This window comes from Sebastes fasciatus, chromosome 20 (assembly GCF_043250625.1).
Source record: "Sebastes fasciatus isolate fSebFas1 chromosome 20, fSebFas1.pri, whole genome shotgun sequence".
NCBI lineage: Eukaryota > Metazoa > Chordata > Actinopteri > Perciformes > Sebastidae > Sebastes > Sebastes fasciatus.
In genome coordinates this window covers 24979938-25004750 of record NC_133814.1, presented here as the reverse complement: position 1 = coordinate 25004750, position 24813 = coordinate 24979938, and the positions used below count along the sequence as shown (strand labels likewise).

The 24813-nt window shown below is 40.4% G+C and overlaps 2 protein-coding genes across 26 annotated transcripts in view; one reads left to right on the top strand and one right to left on the bottom strand.

Annotated features, from left to right (window-relative positions):
- The window catches only part of LOC141757967 (microtubule-associated protein tau-like), a 50666-nt gene extending 33405 nt beyond the window's left edge, over positions 1-17261 (bottom strand). For 3 of the 23 annotated variants that reach the window (XM_074618935.1, XM_074618929.1, XM_074618934.1), the window contains exons 1-3: positions 16969-17253; positions 8900-8937; positions 7361-7463 (exon numbers count right to left, since the gene is read on the bottom strand). The gene's annotated coding sequence lies outside the window, so the exon portion shown is untranslated. Of the gene's footprint in view, positions 1-7360; positions 7464-8899; positions 8938-16968 lie in introns of all 23 variants that reach the window. The other 20 variants (XM_074618943.1, XM_074618936.1, XM_074618937.1 and 17 more) reach the window with 12 other exon arrangements.
- LOC141757971 (S-adenosylmethionine synthase-like) lies at positions 13531-23683 on the top strand. 3 transcript variants are annotated; one of them, XM_074618957.1, is made up of 9 exons: positions 13531-13770; positions 18453-18530; positions 18974-19096; positions 19206-19318; positions 19578-19721; positions 19991-20209; positions 20335-20517; positions 20747-20880; positions 22010-23683. In XM_074618957.1, exons 1-9 carry the CDS (start codon positions 13680-13682, stop codon positions 22110-22112), a joined length of 1188 nt encoding a protein of 395 aa, XP_074475058.1. In that variant the 5' UTR covers positions 13531-13679; the 3' UTR covers positions 22113-23683. The 3 variants fall into 3 exon arrangements, with proteins under 3 accessions (XP_074475058.1, XP_074475059.1, XP_074475060.1); XM_074618958.1 differs by lacking the exon at positions 13531-13770 and adding an exon at positions 16829-16897; XM_074618959.1 differs by lacking the exon at positions 13531-13770 and adding an exon at positions 17867-18355.
- Positions 23684-24813: the final 1130 nt, after the last annotated feature.

The following is a 24813-nucleotide window of genomic DNA, read 5'->3' as shown; positions in this document are numbered from 1 at the left end:
TTATAATCATAATGTACATTTAGTCTGCAGCTTGGTTATATTACAGGAGACTAATATTTCCTGGACTTAAGGCCTCTCACAGACTCTTTTTTTTTACCCTCTTCATGATTTGCTTTGGGACAAAAACACGCTCACAAATTTCACCTGCTGTAGAAAGGGAACATGACAGCGGTCTTTGTCGCAGCTTTGTGAGGGGGGAAAAAGCTCAAAGGTCTGCTGATGCAGCTTGTTCCTCTCAGGGGCGTGTGAAAATGTGATCTTGGCACCGGCCCACGGCTCCCGAGCAAACCCCGCTAAGACGGCTCTGCAAGGAGGTCGGTCAACAGGGATGTTGACACAGCTCCAGGAGCAGCGAGCATGCAGCAGGACGTGCAGGCTGGAACTCTGTGTGTGTGTGTTTACCCCCAAAATCAAAGTGTGATGCACCGAAGTGGAGCAAAATGTTGATTTCTCTTAAGAGGAAATCTGATTTTATACATAAAAATCTGTATGGTAGTCAGGGAGGAAACAGGGGCTGTCCTCGACCAAAGAAAATCTTAGTCAACTCATCGACTTCCATCCATCCATCCATCCATCTGCAACCGCTTATCCCGTTAGGGGTCGCGGGGGGGCTGGAGCCGATCCCAGCCGACATTGGGCGAAGGCAGGGTACACCCTGGACAGGTCGCCAGTCCATCGCAGGGCTGACACATAGAGACATCAACTCATCGACTTGATCGAGTTAATTTAATCGACAGATGAGTGAAAAAAAGTTTCTCCACAAAGAATCACACACTTTAAATCTGGTGTTTACCAGAGATGTGCACATAAGTTTCTTAGAAATAAGTCGTTCAGCATGAAAAATGCATAAAAAATGACTAATCGACTAATGAAATCTTAGTCGACTAGACAAAAACGACTTATTAGATGACTAGTCGACTAAGAGGGGGGGCAGCCCTGGATTTGTGTTTTAGAAAATGCCATCTGTAATCGGTTGTTGCCGTCCTCGATTAATCAATGAATCGACTAACGTTTCAGCTCTAACGCATGGCAGAGAAAACAACTGAAGCCTTGAAAATATGTTGTCTTCAGGCGGTGTCTGGATGTCAAAGGATTTATCTATTAAATAGTGCAAGTTTATGTCTTTAAAATTATTTTTCTGTCCAACCGGCAGTCATAAAAAATAAATTTGTTCCATTTAAATTCACACAAAACAGAGAAAAAGCAGCAAATCGTCACATTTGAGAAGATGGAAGCAGAGAATAATTCAGCTTTTTGCCAATTCATTTCGTGTCAACTGGTTCATCGTGTAATTGTTTCAGTGCTGAAACGGATCAAACGTAGAAACAAAGGCGTTTGTCTCGTCCTGCCGGCTCACCAGCGCTGCTTGTAGCTCAGCTGAGAGACGAGGATGCTGCTCTCATGCTTGATTGCTTCTGTATCTCTGACCTACTTTCTCCTCATCGTTCCCTCTCTCTCTGTATTCCCTCGCCCAGCCTCCAGCAGCCTCCAGCAGCCTCAGACTGGCTCTCTACCGTTCCTATAACGCTGCGGCGGAGGAGGCGCTGAAGGTGGAGCCCGTTTCCATTTTGCCCTCCATCTCTCTCTAAGAGGAGGAGGGGAAACATACTGCAGGGCTGCATGTGAATTCCCCTCCTGGTTAGCAGCTGTGGTAGTCACATACATTTACCACCTTTTGTTTTCATACCTCCAGGATGTTAAACACACCCTGCTACCGCTCCACACCTCTTAAAACAAGACGTTTGTTATCAAAGCGGACTTTAAGCTCCAGTTTGCAGAAGGAGTAAAAGACAAACTCTTTTAACATTTAATAGCTAGACTGGACATTCATTAGAGATATCTGCAACATAATTCACGGGAGACGGGAGACTTTGACCAATCACAGGTCATTTCAGAGAGAGAGCGTTCCTATTGGCTGTGCTCCGGTCATGTGACCGGAACTTGGCGTTCCTTCACCAGATTTCACAATGGCGGCGGCGTCACAAACGTTACAGCTAAACCGTGCACTACAAGATGATTCTGAAAACATCTGAGGAGAGAAATAGGCATTAACGTAACAGAATATTGATTCATATTTGATCAGCGCTGCCTAGTTTGACCGTTTGGTTGGAGTTTGTGAGTGATTGACAGCCGGCTCTCATAGACTGCAGATGGACAGCAGACCTCAGATCAGCTCTTACTGCTTGTTTCCTCCGGTCTGTGAAATCTTGCAGATGCTGTTAGGAGCACCGGAGGACACAGAGGAACATGATTTTTTTCAGGTTACCTGTTTTATGCACTACTGTCAGGATATAGCGACCGTTTTACAAAAATAACTTTTGTTTTTAAATCATATTTGCTCCAATCTCGCCTACTGATGCTTTTAGGCCTGTGATGTAATGATAATGTATTTTACAGTTGCATCTTGTGAAATCCTGGTAATAATTTACAGTGTAGGATAGTCAGAAATGAATTACAGATATCTCTAGTTTTTACTAATCAAAATGACGTTACAGATATCTTGAATAAGAATTCTAAACAAATCACAATGTAACTACGACTAGACAAAATGTAATTGTAGATATCTCTAATGTTAGTTCCGGATAGTCAAGCTTAGTTATTAAATGTTAAAACGGCTCGCCGTACAGTCTCACGTCGTGGAATTAAAAATTTGAGGAATTCCTCTGGTGTTGTCATGGTGCAGAGAGTAAAGTCATCTCCAGCTGCTGCATGTTTCAATATGTACACAAGACCCGGAGCTACCATCTCATCTACACACACAAACACACACACACTCGTCTACTGGTGAAATGAACCGTCCTCCACCAGCGTGGTGCCAATTAACTGCCTAGAAGAATGCAGTTTAAAGCCCGCTGTGGCATTTCTTCTTCTCTTTAACGAGATGACACAATCGGAAAGACGTCTGAGCAGCTTCTTTTAGCAGACATTTACAACTCTGTCAGCTTTATCTTGTCTTTTTCTTTTTTTTACTGTGCACCTGAATGAATGTATGTAGGAGATGCGTCTGGGAATCCATTTGTCTTTACATAACTTTGATAAAATAGAAATAATGATGAACATTATGTTTGATTATCTAAAATATGAGGCAATAATCAAAAGTAGGACCCCAGAAGAAGCAGATTAGGGCTGCAGCTAATTATTATTCTCATTATCAGTTATCGTTTTGGCAATAAAATGCTAGAAAACAGTAAGAACATTTTCAAAAAAATCAAGATAACGTCTTCAAATTGTTTGCTTTGTTTGTTCAAAGCCTAAATATATTTAGTGTACACTCATATAAAACAGAAAAATCTTCACATCTGAGAAGAATATTTGGTATTTCTGCTTAAAAATGACTTAAAACATGAATTGTTGCAGATGAATTTTCTGTCAATTGACTAACCGATGAATAGACTGATAGTTTCAGCTCTAAAGCAGATATGTGAGACTGAATAACTTGTGTAAAAGCTCGACTGTACAGAAGTAATTTCAGGGATGTTGTTGGTCTTGCCAGCCTAAGCTCCGGAGGCCAAGGCTGGCTGGATGAGGTCACCTTTGGACGCCAGGCAGCAGCCCGTCACTCTTTGCTAAATGGAGCACTTCAGCGTGTACTCATTCCATAACGCCTGACGCTCGAGGACACGCCGCTGACGCTGATGACTCAATGAAGTCAGCAGCTGAATTCAGAGGAGTGATTGTTTCAATTAAAGGCCTGGAAAACCACAATAATAAAACCTGCATCGATTATAGACTCATTTCCATCGTTGTCTCTGGTTGTTTACAAAGTCCTCCAACCTTCATTAAAAGGTCAACTCAATCTGAGCTCTTTTACAGGTTTTTCAAATGGAAAAGAAAAGGTTACAGCGCTGATATTAAGAATATTTTCACCGCTTTACCTCGCTGTCAGACAGCCCATACTGACGGGGAACTGAAGCCGTTATCTATGCTCTCTTCAAAGCCACCAGACTCCATTCACAAAAACAGTAGTTTTACCTCGCAGAAGTTGCTGGTCTACCACTGCCTCGATCAGTTAGTTTGTTTGTGTTATTGTGTGACTTTCGGATCCGAACTAATGTGTGCCACCACAGCAGTACATTACTGAGCTCTTTCTACTAACTGGGAGCGCGCCGACCGTCATTTACTGTAATACACTGACTAGGGCTGTCACCAAATCAGATTTAATCATGGCAAAAAGAATCCACGATATTATCAATATCTATAGAAGATTAAAAAAAACAAGAAATAATAGATTGCTATCACTCAAACGCATCTTTAACTTTATTTATTGTGCATTTTGTCTCTTTTTTTGGCAAATTAATTACACTCAAAATACAAGTGTAGGGAGGTGGAGAGAGAGTCTATAACCGTTTAGGAGATGCAGGATTATTTACACGATATTATCACGTGTGTATTAATAACATGATATCAATATTTAATTTATAAATATCACAATTATCATCAATACCGGTATATTGTGACACCCCTAACACTGACTATGAATAAGCACCTCATACAATCCACATTAGATGTTGGGATGGACTTCCAGTTCCTGGTCAGCAAAACACCTGATTCATTAAGCATTAATCTTTTATCCAAACCTTTTTTCTTTTGGACCTCATTTTTTTTTTTATTTGCAAAGACAAATGGAAGACATACTGTATAGATTGGAGCTTCTCGTATTTAGCCAACTGTTGCCGTCGCTGGTTAAAATGACCGGCGACAGATTAGATCACCTGTAAGCTACTTAACATTAAGTCTGATTGTTCTGGTTAATGTTCCGTCTGCAGCCACAGATCGTCAGACACAGACACCAACAGAGAAAGAAATGATGTAGCTGGTCACCTCAGGTCAATTTAGTAATCTACCAGATCATATCAACATATTGATCATCATCAAAAAGGCATAAAATTAAGGTTTTAGAGCCAATGGGTTTCTACTAGAACATGTTTACATGCTTTAATGTAAAAAAAAAAACGCTTTACATTTCTAATACCGGCTGTGCACCCTATGTTTCACCCTATGTCTGAAACGCTCTGATGACTTCTGTGGGGGAGAGTAACTCCCTTTGGCGTGGACTTTAGGTTTTGTAACTTTACAGACCTTTTACATGCACAAAAAACTGAATAACATAATAAAGGAAAGGAGAAAAGCATAACAGGTCTTCTTTTAGTGATCACAGAAAAAACTGCAGACAGCTTTCTACTAATCTCTGCTGCCTAAAAACATATACATCCTTCACTCTAGGGCTGTCCTCGACCAAAGAATTTCTTAGATGACTAACACTCAACCGACAGATCTGTAAAACAGTTTCTCCCCAAAGAATAAGAGGAAAAGCACCACTTTCAATCTGGTGTTTACCAGAGATGTGCTCAGAAGTTTCTAAAATGGAGCGTGTCAGACAGAGGGTGAATACCACGGATGTGTAAAGAGAACTGGATACAGCGTTGTAGACAGGCTCCCGTTCATTCCTATGAGAGTGTCTCAGTGGCGCATGAAGCCAAATTGGCTCGACTGCCGAGTGATAAAGTACCCAGATCATCCGGCTATCTTCCGCATCCATTGCGCCCATAGAGCATCACATGACGGACACGGAAGTTGTAGTACCACCGCTTGGCCACTACGGAAATTTTGCTTCACGGCCCGGCGCTCTCTTCCCGGGGGCTTGGTGAATATTCAGACAGACGTAGATGAGGAAAAATAAAGTGTTTTTTGAACATTAAAGCATGTAAACATGTTCTATGAACCTGAAAATGAGCGTGATATGTCCCCTCTAAGATATGACAAAACTCTGAACTCATCCTTTAATTCAAACCGCAACTTCAGCAGTTCTTTAGGAGGGAGGGGTCCCTGTCAGACCTCACTGTGAACATTTCTCAACTCATTCCAAAGCGGTGCAGAAACTTGCAGAAGGCTGTTCTGTGTCTATCCAAACATTTACGAAATGACACTGAGATGTCTTTCATTCCTCTCCGCTCATCATCTGGCCGGTTGGAATGGCTTCCAGCTGCGGTTACAGACTACAACATGCCCGCCTGCCCGGTTCCCCCACCACCCTCCTCCTCCTCCTTGTTGCAGAAATCAATGTAACAAGAAACTGGCTCTTCCCATGAGGATGGAAAAGAGGTGTGTCGGAGGCGAAGACAGAGAGACTCACTCTAACAGATCCATCCAGTCCTCCACACCAGACCAGACCACAGGTATTATCACCACTCACATGCAAACAGCTCCTTAAGCTCTATTGTTTTCATCCGGGTCTGTGTTGAAAGGCTTTTCATGCACCTCCCTGTGCCATCAGATCCTGTCCACTGACCCCAGGAGGATTACAGAGGAGCCCATATGTGTCAGATAAGCAGCCTGGTTCACTGCTCAGACGCTGCGTTGCTGTGCATGCTCTCTCTCTCTCTCTTTCTCTCTCTCTCTCTCTCTCCACTGTGTTGATCAAATGAAAAATGGGCTTGGCATTTGCGCACACATGCATGCGCTGCATCGTTTCACCCAATTCCCAACAGAATCTGCTCTATAAATAATGCAGAAATCATGAACATGCATGCAAATTAAATGCAATACACCAGGGGGCATTTGTGCATTGCTTCACACGCATTATTATAGAATAAAAAAGGAGGGAATGTGTGCTTTCTGCACGTATACAGCGATGCTAGAAACCATTTAGGCCCTCAGATGCAAGAAAGAAGCGAATGATCCAGAATAACAGGAGCGAGGAAAAAAAAAGCAACGTGTAGAGAGAGCCAAAAATCACATCCAACCAGACGACACAAAGAGAAGAAACTGCGATATTGGACTATATATTAGAGACATAACAGTGCATTATTGTCCTCCTGGGTTCATTTAATAATGAGATTATAGAGATTCTGTCGGATTAGTCTGGTTATTCAGCGCGTAAAGACAATCTGAGCGCGTCTGAGAAGAGAGGAGGACCTGCTCCGGAGGAGGATGATGATGGAGACATTTTTGTTTTTGCAGAGAATGAGGAGAAAACAACAACGTGTTAGCAGCGACTGACTGCTCCTCCTGGAGAGACGACGGCTGCAACAACAATTATTGTGGATGGAGGATCGATGGAAGATGGAAGATGGAGATTAGGCACAAATACAAAAAAAGAAAAAACACCAAAAAAACGTGCAAAATAATCCGCTGCTGCAGAATGCACGCTGCCATATGATGTTAGAAACATTTCATTTTCATTTTCATTTTCAGGCCCAAACTCTCCCGCCTCATGCAAAAAAATATGAAGTGACAAGACGAATGCCGATGGAGGATTTTACGACGCGGCGTCTTTTGGTTCGCATGTCGCTGCGGTGTTCTGCTGTGAGCGAACTGACATCAGATTGGATTGAATAAAAAGAAAGGTTTCTTTTCTTACCTGAGTGCAGACAGACAGCGGTGTTGTGTTGTGTGTGTTCAGTCGCTCACCGGGCTCTCACAGCTTGTCCTCTCGCAGTACAGCAGCAGGCCGGAGGAGGGCGCTGAGGAGAGGAGAGGAGAGGAGAGGAGAGGAGATGAGGAGAGGAGAGAGGAGGAGAGGAGTGGAGAGGAGATGAAGAGGAGAGAGGAGAGGAGGAGAGGAGAGGAGAGGAAGAGGAGAGAGGAGAGAGGAGAGGAAGAGGAGAGAGGAGAGGAGGGGAGGAGAGAGGAGAGGAGAGGAGGAGAGAGGAGGGGAGGAGAGAGGAGAGGAGAGGAGGAGAGAGGAGGAGAAGAGAGGAGAGGAGATGAGGAGAGGAGGGGAGAGGAGAGGAGAGGAGAGGAGAGGAGATGAGGAGAGGAGAGAGGAGGAGAGGAGAGGAGTGGAGAGGAGATGAAGAGGAGAGAGGAGAGGAGGAGAGGAGAGGAGAGGAAGAGGAGAGAGGAGAGAGGAGAGGAAGAGGAGAGAGGAGAGGAGGAGAGGAGAGAGGAGAGGAGAGGAGGAGAGAGGAGAGGAGAGGAGGAGAGAGGAGGAGAAGAGAGGAGAGGAGATGAGGAGAGGAGGGGAGAGGAGAGAGGAGGTGACTGACTGTCCTGAAATGCAACCTGTCTGCTCTTAACCAACCATCTGGTTTCATGGAGGCTGTAAACAAAGAGCTGTAAATGGGTTTGCTTTTATGTTTTTCTATAAATGGGTCATTCCTGTTATGCAGCCACTTTTCTGTCCCCATGAATTACTTCCTCATGTCTTTAAGAGGTGTCAAATATTTATAAGAAATGGCTTAAATTATAGAGTAAGGTCTAATTTATCACATAAACAGAAACATGCACATTAAAATACCTGCTTTTTTACTTTATTGCTCTTTTTTTTGTACATGTGCTCGATTTTACCATGTCCCTAGTGCAAAGTAATTAACTTCCTCAAGCAATAATAAGCCATAAAATTACAAAATATTTAAAAAAAATGTATAGTCCATGTTCAACTTTCACTCATATATATACGATAACTATATATATATAAATATATATATACATTGTATATATATAATAAATATATATATATATACATTGTATATATATAATACATATATATACATTGTATACCCAGTATATATATATATATATATATATATATATATAAATATATGTACACATATTCTGAATTATTATTGAGTTAAAAAAAATTTCAATACATTTAGAATATAAATAATATAAACCAATATCCCCCTCACAAACATAAACATACACATGCACGCACATTTGCTTATGCACATCATATATTTATTGTTATTGTTGTTTTTTATACAGTATTTATCTTATTCTAATTGTTGGTCATCCTTATTATGTAGTCATAATATTTCTGTACATTAATCTTGTGTTCTCTAACATTATAACATTTTAACACTATTTAGGTCCTGCACTGTATATTGTATATATATTCTTTATTTTTTGTAGTAGTCTTTATTTGTGCAAAATAAATACAAATACACTTAAAACATACCTTACTGTTTGTATCTTTGTCTTCAGGGGACCACATGTCTGAAATAAAAAATTATTTTGATATCAGTTGACTGCAAACATGTTTTGTCATTATGTCATTTATAGATTTCAAAATGCCTAAAATAGTCTGTAAGGGACCAAAGAGCAAGACGCAGGTTTGTGGATGGTTTGGTTTCTATTAACCCCACAAAATTAGAAAATCCAAAGCAAAAACATTATTAATTTATTGGGCAATGAAACAGAAATGATCTCAAAATACAGCAAGAACTGAGTGACCTCAACAAACCACAAAACTGACCTAATTAATGACACATGAGGGGAACATATACATACTGGCAGGATAAACCATTTAACAGACACGAGGGCTGGACAAACACAATAACTGGATTAACTACAAATAAAAGTTCAAGTTTATTGTCATGTGTATTAAAATACAATGAAATGTTTGTGCTCAGTGGACGTGCATAAGGGACGCACATCCTCAGACAACAACAAGAACATAACACACAATATATATTATACAGTGATTACATTACATTTTTTACTTTTGGAAGCCAAAAGTGAAATTCGATTAATTGCACAGCCCTATTGGGCAATTTGGAGAAAATCAAATATCACAATATTTTTGACCACATACCTCGATATCAATATTGAGACGATATTGTAGGGTTGACTACAAGGGTGGGAATCACCAGAATCACCCCAGGATACGATATTATCACGATACTTAAGTCAAGATACGATCATTTTGCGATATGCTGAGTATTCCGATAAGATATATTGCGATTTATTACCTTTTTTTCAACTGCAAATTATGCAGCAACATCTGTTTAATCACATAAGATACAATAATTTGAATAAGATGATTCAAACAATCTCAAAGCCACTTAAAGGGGAAATAAAAGGGTTATAAATGTCTTTGTTTTATTTAGAAACATGCAGTGATTGTGTGTGTGTGTGTGTGAGACATCCAGACTGAACAGAAGCTACAGTAACAGATCAGTGTGGTCAGCACACAAAGGTCAAGTCTTGGCACATAAAACAGTGGAGGCCCGGGGGACTAAACAGTGCACCCTTGTGTCACTCCTCTTTCCCCGGCCTCGCTGTGGCCTCTCACTATCACACACACACACACACACACACACACACACACACACACACACACACACACACACACACACACACACACACACACACAGACACACACACACACACACACACTGGGCGCCAACTTTTACACCAAGTCGAGAAACCATTTCAGCTCCGGAAAACAGCGGTGGAATTACTGACAGTCAGATGTGTTTGGGAATGTTGAAGCTGTGATGTGTTGGCAGAACAAGACTCTTTGTTCCTTCCTTCTTTCTCTCTCTTTCTCTTTCCTCCCTCCTTTCTGGAAATCTGCCCAGTACAACAGCTGCCACGAGCTGTGTGGCTGAAGATGATTGGATTTACCCTGGTGGGAGTTCACTGTGGGCCAGGTGCTGCCGTGGGATCCTTCCCAGGCTGAAAATCTGTCTTTTTACACAACCTTTAAATCCTCATGTGGTCAGCAGGCTGTTACCTGCAGGAGCCACTTCACTGACTGCAGGACGCTTCATTCTTTCCACGAAGTGGCGCTTTAGTGGATTTGAATAAGAGGAAGGTTTAAAGTTGCGGTTGGGAGGTTTTAAGTTTAAAATAGTTTGATTTTGGGAAATAAGCTTATTCACTTTCTTGAGTTAGACAAGAAAATCAATGCCACACACATCTATATGCTGAATATGAAGTAAGGGTGTCGCATTTTCAATTCCAAATCGATCAAAATTGGCTTCCGATCTCGACCATCAAAATCCAAAGCAGGATCGACGATTATTTTTTTTTCTCCGACCCTGTCTACTCTCGTGCGACCGAAGGTAGTCCAGCTGTACTCAAGAAATATAATAGCCACTTCACTCATGGTTAAAACTGTAAACCAGCACAAAAATCACAATTTATCAACATAAGAAAAAAAAAAAGTTGTGTAATACGAGATAACCCAAATCAAATTGTGATAATTCCTCTGGATTACTTTGACATAACTCACATTCACTCATCTGTCTCTGTCTTTAAACACTATTACAAAGTCCTTTACTGCAAGATGAAATGATAATTATATTTACAAACATTTAGCAAAAAAGTCTGGCAATATTTTATATTTTTGTTTTCGTCAACAAATCCTGTGAAAAGACCAAAACCGACATGTATTCAACATCAACACATCTGGAGATATGCGATTTTCACTGGACTGGAAGGGGAAGAAAACTGTAATTTGGAAAGTAAATACAGCCATCAGACAAATGTAGTGGAGTTGAAGTATAAAGATGCATAAAGTGGAAATACTCAAGTGAAAGTACAAGTATTTAGATAAAGTCCTAGTGGACAAAAAACTGCCTGAACTGACGGCTGAAGAACAAGAATGGAACCAAACAGTAGAGGGAGATATTGCAGCATCAACAGTATCACTGCTGCATGAAATCATTTTCTTTTTTTGAATATAAGCAATACAAGGACTCCACTAAATACCAGAGCTACCACAAGTGGCCTAAAAAAATGGCAGAAAATGCCTTGTTTTGTCCAGCAAATTGTCCAAATAGTGTTGTCAAAAATATAGAAGTATTGATTCAGAATATTTTATATGATTTCAATACTCATTTTCCAAAGTATCAATATACGGGTACCAGCTGTGCTTTCTGCTCTTTCCTGTGATCATCAAGTTATAACAGCTGCACAATTTTACTGGGTTTTAAATTGGTTACTTAATGGTTATCTTGTTTATTTCTTCACCACCACAGCTCAATAATTCAAAAATATTCTCTTTGTACTCATTTGTAAATCATCATAAAAACAAATGAATAAAGGAATTTGTTGTGTCTCCAAATGCACCAGTTGGCTCTCACTTCCTGTTTGTTCACTCCTCATGAGTTCGTGGATGTGCGTGGTAAAAGTGTCTGTCTATGCTAACCATTAAATAATAATGTAATAAGATAAGATTTACTCTGGAGTTTGTTTGTTAATTTAGCACTCAGCATGTGCAAAGAATAGCATCACATGACCGAAGAAGACAGTCTATAAATATAAACAGCTTCAGCACCAGACTGACATCTAGTGGTCAAAACATCACGTTACAGCTGGGACCTGACAACAAATACACGATCTCCTTCTTATGAACTGAAAACGTAAACTGGAAACTCAAAAGTAATATTTTAAAAGAGTCTCTACTAACCTCCTGACATTTCCTCTGAAATACACGCTGTTCAAAACTTACTGCAGATATTTATGTAAAAGAAAAACTACACTTGAAAACGTGTCTGTGTATAAACAGCAGTAGTGGAATGTAACTAGTATATTACATTTACTCAAGTACGGTACTGAAGTACAATTTTGAGGTGCTTCTTCTTTAACTATGTATTTCCATTTTATACAACTACTACTCCACTACATTTCAGAGGCAAATATTGTACTTTTTACTCCATTTGACAGCTTCAGTTACTTTGCTGATTCAGATTATTAATACAAAATATGAATCAACTAATAAATTATGATTATTATTATAGAGTAAACAATCCAACAGTATATAAAATAATTAAAATGAGCTCCACCTTTACCAGCTGCAACATTAAAGTGATGAACACATTAATGAATCAATGATTATAATCCAGTAATATAATACGAATTATTGTCAAATGGACCACTCTGCATAATGTGTACTTTAAGTATATTTTGATGCTATTGCTTTTGTATTTTTACTTAAAAGGGACTGTTTGTAACTTCTTACACGTATAGATCAATCCGGGTCGGTGTCCCATGCGTGTGGCTACTCTGTTCAGACTCAGACTCCAACACAAACTACACGGAAGCACCAAAACCTCAAAGTTCTATCTAGTGAAGTCCATCTGTTAAATAGTGTTGGCCGCGGTCAGACGATGCGGGGGAGACCATAGCTTTGGTCTCCAGGACCGGAGTCTTTGTTGTACTCTGCTCCTCTGCCTGCTTGCCTTCACTCACACACCGCGCTCGTTCTCGCTCTTTCGCTTCACTCTCGCGTGCATGCACACACACTACACACTGCAGAAGAGTTCGTAGCTCCGAGAATATCTAGTGGACGTTTGTGCAGAAATAACTGCTGCAGCTCCTCCAGACCAACAGAGGTTTCCCATGTCTTGTGAAGTGACTGGGCTCCGCAGCGAGAAATGTTATCGTCTCCGACCAAAACTCCGGCGTCTCCCCTGTTCCCTAGTTACTTGATCCTATATGAGTTGATTGGCTGGCGGCTCGATGTGTTCTCAGCCACAGACGCCCCATCAGAGACCTCAGGGGCCCCCAGGTACAAAGAAACAAAGAGTAGGCATGAATGAATCTGTGGAGGAACTTCAAAGTAAAACTCAGATGAAATAAACTGATTCAAGAGTTTCACTAATCAAAACATCTGAGTTTGAGGAGTCCACTCTCTAAAAGAAGAGGGGAACTTTCAGCATGGGACGAGTTAAAGAAAAAGTGTCTCCAAGAAGAAGAAGAGGAGAAAGGAATCCCAGCTCCCCTTTATCGCCTCTGAATGGTCTGACCCGCTGGTTCACATGGCACCCTCCCCACCCTCCCCATGTGTGTGTGTTGTTTTTGCCTTATATAGTGCAGAGTTATCCGGCGGCTCTGCCTTGGGACGGCGAGATTAGGCTGCAGCCAGACTATCTGTCCGTCTTTGTCCTCCTGTTTTCATTAGACACACGAGAGAAGCTCATCATCTCTATCGGTCTACACGAGTCAAAATGAACGGTGTAATGGATGGGATCTACGACCACACTCCTCACGACGGCTCCTTCATGTTTACCTCGGAGTCTGTGGGAGAGGGACATCCCGGTGAGTAGAGGACTCCCTCTCCATGCTGCTGCTGCTGCACAGTATGAATGAGGAGGTGGTTAAACTCTTTTATGTTTCAGTGATCATTGATGACTTTGAGGAATGTGCAGATTCCTGAGCGGTGCAGGGAGGCACCGTCCCGTAAATAAGTAGTTTTAAGAGCCAGACACCTGACTGATGGGGTGATTTGTATTCAGAGCATGAAATCCTGGACTATACAGGTATAAAATTAGATTTAGATGCTTTAATGCATTATCAAAGAGGAAACATGCACTGCAGCTGCACATGATGTTTAGGATTTTACTGCAAGAGAGTTGCCACTGCAGCTTCACTGTAAATCATTTTAAACTGGTTCAACTTAAAGGACCAGTGTGCAACATCTAGGGGGATCTATTGGTAGAAATGGAATATAATATTCATAAGTTTCTTTAGTGTATAATCACCAGATAATAAGAATTGTTGTGTTTTCGTTACCTTAGAACGAACCGTTTAATATCGACATAGGGAGCGGGACCTCTTCATGGAGTCCGCCATGTTTCTACAGTAATACAAAAATTCTGAAAAAAATTCCAATCGTAACTTCCCAGAGTCCAAGGTGATGTCTTAATATTACTTGTTTTATTTTGACCGACGGTTTAAAACCGAAAGATATTCAGTTTAATGTGATATGTCACAAAGAAAAGTAGAAAATAAATAACTGAAACAAGGAATCACAGGTGAGTTTGCAACAGAGATGGAAAGAGTGCAATAATATTTTACTGAAATAAAAATACTCGTGTAAAAATGTACTCACATAAAATTAAAACGTAGGTCATTTAAAATGTTCTCTGAGTAAAAGCTACGAGTGATACTTGCAGTAACTTTTTTTAGGGGATACAAGATAAGATGGAACTAACTACCTTCAGGCTGCAAAATAAAGTGCGTCTCAACATCTCAATTTATTCACACAACAACATCATGCCGGCCACAGAGGTCTTATGTCCAAACAATAAAATTCAATAAATTCCTTTTTTATAGACAGACATTTGCAGCCTGTGCACACAACTGGTTATCAATTATAAATACATACAACCACCTTCCTCAGTGCAGCCTCACAGCAATGAACCAGAAAACAGACAAAACTCAGACAAATTACACAAAAATGACCGACAATAAACAAAAAGAGGCAATGGACACCACACCGGGTGCAACAAGTATTATTAGGCCACATAAAGTAAATTACATGTCACTTTAACATCAGAATAAAACATCACCAAGGCAACAACGCAGAGATTTAAGGACTTCGTCTCAATATGCGGGACGTGGGACAAAGGATAAAAATACTGTGCAGTCCCCTGTAAAGCGAGACACCTGGTCACCCTAGTTGTACAATAGTTGACATAAAACATACTGAAGTAGGCCTACATGTAAAAAATACAGAAAGTACACAAAAATGCACAAAAATACAACTTTGTTACAGTAACAACAGTAAATGTAATGTGTTACTTTCACCCATGGTGTGAAACTGTGTGCACTCCCTTCTCCAGTGCAAGTCTAATGTTACTTTTAAAACCATCTGTTGGAAACACCTGTAGTTTATGCAGGATTTACACTGACAGCCTATGATCACAACCTTAACGACAATATCAAGACTTGTAGATATCTTCTATCATACAGGACTTACACCACATGATTGCAACCAGTGACAACAATATCATTAGCCTACAGTGTGTAGCCTAATGGCATATAGGCAAGCACATACATTACTGCCCAGTCTGTGAATATAACCGATTCTGCTCAGAGTACATTGTTATATATTAGAGATTGACTTATCTGAGTGGTGTTTAAAATATAAAAACAAGGCTTGACAACCAGTATTCTCCTCTTCTATGGATCTACTCAGCTTTTAGGGTTTAAACAGGATATAAAACAAAGAATAAACAGTCTAAATTGTTAGTTAATCGTACTATTGTAATGGAGAAATAGTTGAAATAGTTCTAGACCTTTCTTTTATTTGATTCTCATCAGGACTTTTTCATGTGAAATAGTAGTGCAATAGTTGACTTAAAACATACTTACAGTAAGCAGGCCGACAAGTAAAAACAACATAAAGTACACAAAGATACACAAAAATATGACTTTGTTACAGTAACAAGAGTAAATGTAATGTGTTACTTTCACCCCTGGTGTGAAACTTTGTGCACTCCTTTCACACCTGCAGCTTATACAGGATTTACTGGGCTAGTGGCAACAATATCAACGCATTAGCCTACAGTGTGTAGCTCAATGGCATATAGGCAAGCACATACTGCCCCACCAGGATTACTACTTTTTTGTTCACAGTCTGTGAATGTAGCCTGACTCATCTGAGTGGTGTTTAAAATATAAAAACATGGCTTGACAACCAGTAAATTGGACTTATATAGCGCCTTTCAGAAACCCAAGGACGCTTTACAAAGGGGGCACACAAAATCATACTAATAAAAAACACAGAGGAGAAACTATAGTTAAGTAATTAAAAGAGTGATGTGTAGGAAGAGTAAGCTGAGATCATAGGCCTTGATGAACAGGTGGTGCTTGAGGTGTTTTTTGAAAGTGTCCAGGGATGAAGCATTTCTAATAATAATAGTATTGTTCTCTTCTATGGATTTACTCAGCTTTTAGGGCTTAAACAGGACATAAAACAAAGAATTAACAGGCTAATTTGTTAGCTAAACGTACTGCAGGACCGCTCCAACTCTGAGTTCTTTTAAATCAAAGCTTCAAACTTTCCTGTTTGCTGCTGCTGCCTTTTATTAAACCAGATAATGATCTTATATACTGCACTAGAGCTTTTACTCTTGTGTGTTATATTCTATTTTAGCTTCTATCCTAGCTTTTATTTTTAGTTTGTTTTTATTTTCTAATCTTTAATGTTTTTATAACTGTTTTAATTATGTCTTAATGTTCTTTTGCACAATGTTCTTGAATGTTTATGTAAAGCACTTTGAATTGTTGCTGAGATGTGCTACACAGATAAAGCTGCCTGGCCTAATGGATAAGTGGTTGAGACAGTTCTAGACCTCTGTTGCTAGGGGCAACAGCTTTGGTCCAAGATGACTTCCGGTCAGCTACGGCAAGGAAATACAAAGGGACCGAGTTTATAAAGGTCTATAAAGTGTGGTTACGATAGATAGGTAAAAAGGGAGGCCTAATTAGATAGATTGTGGGGTACTGTACCCGCCTCAGTCCTGCTGGTCCTCTTGGTTTCAGGTCTGGTTGAGAGGTGGTTCAGTTGAACTAGCTAGTAATGGCTGCCGGGTTACTGAGCTCCTCTTCTCTGTCGATGTTAACATCACTCAGCTCTCTGCTAGCGACGAACAAGACGAGTCTTTACGTTAAGTTTTCCCTGTTTAACTCTTCGCTTTGCTGCTCCGCTGTTTCTTATCTACGTTACTTAGTTATCAACACACGTTTGTGTGAGTAAACAGTAGTATGTATGAGCAGTAGTTTACGTCGTCGCTTCCTGAGAGCCTTGGATACGGTAACCACGTAACCATGGTAACCCGTAGCAACCTCCCGTGACCAAAGTGACGGTTTTATGAGAATCAAAGTCTGAACTAATTTAAAATATATATATATTAAACCTAGAAAAGTGAAATCTTATACTTATAGTTAAATTGGAGCGTTATTTATGTTACAGAGCCGTTATGAACGTTGTCGTTAATACCGCATTGCATTGTGGGATATTGAATCAATTAGTGTCGGGTTGCATACTGTAATATTTCACCGGAAATAGTATTGTTACGTCCGAAATTGCACACTAACATGCTATTTATTACGCTAAAACAGTATGTGAGATATTTTAGTATGTCCGAAACCTTAGTATGACACCAATAGGACGCAAATTGCATACTATTTCCGGTGAAATATTACAGTATGCTACACTGGACACTACAGCGGCATACATTTCCCACAATGCAATGCGGCAGTGACGAAAACGTTCATAACGAACGTTGACAGACAGCTATGTAACTTTTTTTTAATTATTATTTCAAAATGTCAGTATCCATAGTAACAGCAGAAAACATTAAAAACATTTACATACAAAAGAAGCATAGTGAAATCATGAACAAAGAGCTGTGACAAACATAAAAGGACAACAGAAATTAAACAAAACCAACATAAAATAAAAAAGACACAATAAAAATAAATAGATAATAATAAAAAAAGACCACGTGAGAGTATGACAATAATTTCACTTAAAAACTTTAAAGATATTGCATACATTCATTGTTTTCATTGCTCTTTTGTTTTGTGAGGAAGAAATTGTTGACAGATATAATTCCATTTCTGGAATTCTTTATAAAATTATCACATTTTTGTGTGAAAAATCTGTTTAATTGTCAGCAGATATACGCAGTGTAGTACAATATAAACTGTGGTGGAGGTGAAGTAAAAGAAAGGAAATGTGTGTCGGTACAGTTGATGACAGCGTGGCGGTGCTTTGATAACTTGATGGCGTTACAGTGTACCATGTCACATTCACCGAGCCGAGGCTATTCATAGAGAGCTGTAGCTCCTAATACATGTGATGTGTATTCCTCCTCTGATGAAGCGGTGAAATGTGAGAGTTTCTGGCTCTGCCCAGATGAGGAATGTAAAGCTGAAGGTCACACGAGTGATCAGAAAACTGATATTCTTTAAATCTCTCGTTTTTCCAGATAAGATATGTGACCAGATCAGTGATGCGGTGCTGGATGCTCACCTGAGGCAGGACCCGGACGCCAAAGTGGCTTGTGGTGAGTAACAATGTTGTAAATCACAGACTTTTTCTTAGTATTTTTAGTACATATTGCAGCTGCCCTTAGTATGTTGCAGTATGCATACAAGTGGGACATACTACATCATCATAACATAGTGCCTTGACCTTTGACCCTCATGCTCATACATGTACAGTATATCTGCTGTGTAGAGGATTGTGTGTCAGAATAGCCAGAACATCATGCTGGCTTGCAATCTGCAAAATGCAACCAGATGTAGTAGGACAGCCTGGTATTTTTGGCATACTATGTATTGGTACATACTAAATCCTTTTCTAGTATGGTAGTATGACACACAGATTGTGTTTCTCTTAGGAGCTACAATATATGATTATATACAGTATATATATAATCTCTCTCTATATATATATATATATATAGCATGCAGTGTAATTATTAATGTGGTCTATGTGTCAACACAGAGACGGTGTGTAAGACCGGCATGGTGCTGCTCTGTGGTGAGATCACGTCCCGAGCCAACGTGGACTACCAGAAGGTGGTGAGAGAAACCATCCGAGACATCGGATACGACAACTCAGATAAAGGTGAGTGGGACCAGATCAGATGGTTTGTCTCATACATCTGTGCACCCGTTCATTCAACAGTTAGTTTGAGTTTATGTGCATACATGAGTGAGTTTCTCTGTCTGTCCAGGCTTTGATTATAAGACCTGTAACGTGCTGGTGGCCCTGGAGCAGCAGTCCCCCGACATCGCTCAGGGAGTTCACATTGACCGCCTGGAGGATGACATTGGAGCCGGAGACCAGGTCATCAATATAGTCTAAAAAAAATGTGAAGGAGTGTAATTGTTTTGTAATTATGAGAGTTATGTGAGTATATTGGTTGTAAAATCTTAAAGGGCTATGATGCTCCAACCTTATCTGGTCCAGTTTACCTGACATCACCCTGCTTACAGTACAGTACTTGAGTAAATGTATTTAGTTACATTCCACCAGTGTGAACAGGACAGAGACATCGATGACATCGATGACATCCTAACTGATTAGTTTCTCTCTGTGAGGACAGGGTCTGATGTTTGGATACGCCACAGATGAGACGGAGGAGAGCATGCCCCTCACCGTCGTCCTCGCTCACAAACTCAACTCCAAGATGGCTGAACTGAGACGTAACGGGACCGTCCCCTGGCTCCGCCCCGACTCCAAGACGCAGGTGGGGATCAAAAAATACACTATACATGCTGACCATACAGAGCAGGCTGGTATGCAACATCTGAGCTGGGAGATGTCTGTCCAATAACCCCCCGAACAGTCTCAGCCTGTGCATGTATCGTATTGGAGCTTTGAGCTCATTGCACACGTGACAAAACTCAAATATGAAAAGAGGAATGTTGTCTATAGATGTTCCTTTACACGCCTTTAACACATAAATTACATCCCATTTTGAGCATAACACAACGTAATATCCATCCATCCATCCAGGTGACGGTTCACTACACCCAAGAGAACGGCGCCGTCATCCCCAAGAGGGTCCACACCGTGGTGGTCTCGGTGCAGCACGACGACTACGTGAGCCTGGAGGAGCAGAAGAAGGTCCTGAAGGAAAAGGTCATCAAGGCCGTGGTCCCGGCGAGGTACCTGGACGAGAACACCATCTACCACCTGCAGCCCAGCGGACGCTTCGTGATCGGTGGACCACAGGTAAAGGGCTTCTTCTTATTCCAGGCTCATGCTGTTTAGAATCTGTTTAATGATGACTGTGATGAAGGCCACAAGCCGAAAACGTGTTGTTCTCACAATGACGTTGTTGTTTTTGTCACCGTCAGGGCGATGCTGGAGTGACGGGCAGGAAGATCATCGTGGATACATACGGCGGTTGGGGGGCCCACGGCGGCGGGGCGTTCTCTGGGAAGGACTACACCAAGGTGGACCGCTCCGCTGCCTACGCCGCCCGCTGGGTGGCGAAGTCTCTGGTGAAGGCCGAACTGTGCAGGAGGGTGCTGGTGCAGGTGAGATCCACAAATCCCTGCAGCTGGTTCAACATCTGGTGGAAAAACAGAAACTAGAAGAGTGGAGGCTGTTAGAGCAGCAGTTTAATTGAATCCAACAATCACATCCGGTGTCCACATACTTTTGGCCATGTTGTGGTCCAGTCAGGTTCAAACAAAGGAGTTCAATCCGTCCACAAACTCATAACCCTGAACAAGGTGTAAGGTGTTCTCTTGTGTGTGTTTTCAGGTGTCGTATGCGATCGGCGTCGCCCACCCGATCTCCATCTCCCTCTTCACCTACGGCTCCTCTCAGCAGAGCGAGAAGGAGCTGCTGCAGATCGTCAATAAAAACTTTGACCTCAGACCCGGCGTCATCGTCAGGTCAGCATTAAACCGATCTCTCTACCTCTGCTCTGTTGTGATGTGCAACGGGATTGTTGTGGGAAATGTAACTATACTCAGTAGTGGAAGAAGATCTCTTAAAGGGGACATATGATGAAAAACTCACTTTCTCAGTGCTTGGTCACATACATGTGGGTCATCTGGAGTGTGGAAATAAGACAACCCAGTCAGTTTATTTGTGGGATGTTTAGATCAGAAAACTCGTGATTCAACCAGCCATTCAGATTTGGCTCCCCTTCCTATGTCACATTAGAATATACTGGCAAAGAGTACAGAAGCAAAGAGACGAAACTCCGGTGTTTTTTTGACAACAGCTGCTGCCCCCATTTTGGACTGAAAACACTTATCATAATTAGAATATTTTATTGTTCAACACAGGACATTTCGGTAGAATTTTGTAGGGCAATTTTTAGGCGGACGTTTTACTGGCATCCGGTAGTCGCTTTCAGTCCAAGATGGTGGAGGTGTAGCTCTGCTGCTGGGCGCTGATGTTGCAATGGAAAGAACACTTGACTTTCACTTCTTGGCAATATACAGTACGTTCTTTGATACTGGCCACAGCTTGAGAACTACCTTTACAAAGGTGCACCATATTTTTCTCACAAGCCAATCAGAGCAGACTTCTTAAAGAGACAGATGCTAAAACGGAGCGTTTCAGACAGAGGCTGAATACAGGTATATCAGATATACCTTTGTGGAGGAGGAAATTACTTTTTTTCTTGTAAAGTTATGACTTTATTCTCGCAATATTAAGATTTTTTTTCTTGAAATAGTATGACTTTATTCTTGAAATCTCTGATTTTTTTTCCCCTCAATGTGGCCCTAATACTCCCGTCGTACTTACTACTTAAAGCTAGTATCGGTAATCTTAAGAAATTAGCAAGAGTTTGCTAGATTTTAAAAATAATCCATCCTAAAAAACCGAGCCCAGTATTGCCAACTCTTTTCCAATGAAAGTAGCTCGCAGCACTAGTTCAACAAGTTCGGCAACAATGAAAAATGATAATTATGAACGTACCTGAGTACAGTACTTCAGTAAATGTACTTAGTTACTTTCCACCACTGACTGTACTTCACATTTATCTTTACTGCTTGATTGTTGCTGCAGAGACCTGGACCTGAAGAGACCGATCTACCAGAAGACGGCCTGCTACGGACACTTTGGCAGGAAGGAGTTCCCCTGGGAGATCCCCAAGAACCTCAACTTCTAGAGTAACTGTGTGTCTGTGTCTGTGTGTGTGTGTGTCTGTGTGTCTGTGTGTGTGTGTGAGATGTATAGATAGCGGTCCACGTGCTCCTGTAACCCAGTAAGAGAGGGGCAGCTGGGAGGGAGGGATAGGTCAGGGTGGGTTCAGATGATCTCTGTTGATTGGACAAAAGATATTTCATCTCTAAGTTATGACCTTTCAATAGTAACCTGAAATATGAGCGATGCTATCTGGTGTTTCAGTCCCGTAGATTCAGTGTACAGTCACATACCTGCAGTTTGTTTCACACTTAGCGACTATTTTCTGTCCAGAAATAAGTGAATGACCAAATGTGACGGGAGAGCAGCCATACATACCCTTACAAAAAAAATACGTTTATTCAAGTGTAATTCTTTTTAACTTAAAATAAGAGAGTATGCTTTCACTTTACTTTGTATGTACTTATCAGAGATATACTTAACAAAACTAAACTTAAGTTTACTTGGCTAATACCGATAAAGTATATTTAAAAGTCCAAGTATACTTAGCTTATACTGAAAAGTATACAGAAAAGTACATTTGGCTATAAGTTCACAAGTATACTTGCAGTAAAAACTATTAAACTAGTAGTTTACTGAGAGTATACTTTCAAATGTACTTTCAAATTAAAGTGTTCATATTATAGTTGCAGTACAAAATACAACTTGGATGTTAGTTGTGTACTCAACGTTTACTACTCTTACATTTAAAGTTTTATAAATTAAAAAGTGGGCCAATTTAGTCCTAAGAAGTATTGTAGTACAAGTATACTACTAGTGCATTGATATTAGTATACGTATTACATATACATACTTAGGAATATACATGAACTGTACTTATTTTTACTTAAACTTGAAGTATACTTCTTTTTTGTAAGGGTATGTCTGAACTGCTTTAATGTCTTAAGACTAATCTACGTTTTTGTTATAGTTGTCAGATACTTTTATATGATAAATACTGTAGGATGCAGGTTTTAGTGTTTAAAGCCTTTAAAGATCTTAAAGTTACTACAAACAGAAAAGACTGGAACCCTGAATCTATTATATTTTGGTCTTTCTTAAAGGGGCTCTTTGTAAGAATCAGAAACGTTAACAGTGACAACCTGTCCTGAACAGGTACATTTAAGATGATGTCTTATGTAAATAAGATGTGATCGCAGAAGATATACAGCAGATTTCCCAAAGAACTTCATAAATCAGAGTGATTCCTTTGCTGCGTGCATCATAACCTTTTTACACTCTTAGAGTTATTGTTGTTTTATATGATAGAGAGCTGGCTGCTAGCAGAGTGTCTGCAGGGGGTAGTTGGACTAATATAAAGCCTTCAAAGCTGCAGAGTCTTTATAGTTTTTTTCAAGTTAACGCAAAACTTCTAAATATACTTTCACGTCGAAGTTGTTTATTTTTTGGTATTAAACCAAATGACCTGCAGACACTTGATCAACTCAAAATGACAACAAAACCAAGAAGAGATGTGATCTCAGAGGGAGGACAGACACAGTAGACGTCCCAAAGAAGTTTCATATGTTAGAGGTGGGAGTTAGAGAAAACCTGCAAGCTTCCAAACGTTTATACCGTACTGTATATTTTCTAATTTGTAGATAGCTGCCTGCTAAAGTGTCTGCAGGTTTTAGTGCCACACTGGATGATCTAAAGCCGTGGTTTCCAACCTGGGTTCAAAGATCACAAGGTGGGTGCGCTAGGATTTGTCTACTCTTGAGGTTGTCAAAATTAGATTTGCACATAACTAAAATCATAACAACACACTTACTGGATAATTTATACAAAAGTCTGTCTATAAAGCTATTTAAAAAGAGAGATTCGTTTGCTACTTAGTTGTATCTAACAAAATATTCTGTTTCAATCCATATTTGTTGCCGTTAAGCCTTTCAAAAACAACATTTTCACTGAGGTCAATTTGCTCTCACACATGTGATGTTTGTCAATTTAATAGATCATTTTGCAAGTCAAGAAATTTTGTTGTAAAACAGTTGAAGTATCAGACTGTGAAAAAACGTAATTAGAAAGACGACACACCCGAAAGTTGCGTAAGTGACGTCTCTCTCTCTGAAGCTACGATGTCTGTGTGCTTCCTACTGGGATGAACTCACACCAGCAAAGGGTGTTGCTCATTCTTTCTCTTCCCGGCTGATAAAAACGACCAGCAGTCGCTTGATAAAACACATCAGGTCAGATAACGTTTCATCTGTGGCGTGGAACATAGCTAGCTAGTTTTGTTGACGTATATTGTGCGAGACGAGAGATGTAGTTCACTGAGCGGCTTCACACAAAACTAAATGACACTACGACAAACTGAGACTTTCTTGACTTGCAAAATTATCTTTTAAATTGAGAAACATCATATGTGTGATTCATGGTGCAATTCAAACGGGATCAAAAAAATATTTGTGTCTCACCGCTGACTACCGTTCATATTTCTTCTGAAATAAGGTCCCAATCCAGCCGCAAAGGGCGGGACTCCTTTGGTGTACGGCGAGCGGGAGAGCAAATTGGCCGCAGTGAAAATGTTGTTTTTGAAAGGCTAAACGCCAACAAATATGGATTGAAGCAGAATGTTTTGTTAGATTTTGCTACTAAGTAGCAGGTTAAATAGTTAAATAGGTCGGGAACCGCTGATCTAAAGCCTTTAAAGGTCTTTAAGTCATCACATTCAGTAATATTGTTTT

Bases quoted from the DNA above. Each gene is read 5' to 3' on its own strand.
- LOC141757971 (XM_074618957.1), top strand. From the start codon at position 13,680: ATGAACGGTGTAATGGATGGGATCTACGACCACACTCCTCACGACGGC. The intron at 18,531-18,973 runs GTGAGTAACAAT...GTGTCAACACAG, and splicing joins GGACGCCAAAGTGGCTTGTG to AGACGGTGTGTAAGACCGGC. The intron at 19,319-19,577 runs GTCATCAATATA...CTGTGAGGACAG, and splicing joins ACATTGGAGCCGGAGACCAG to GGTCTGATGTTTGGATACGC.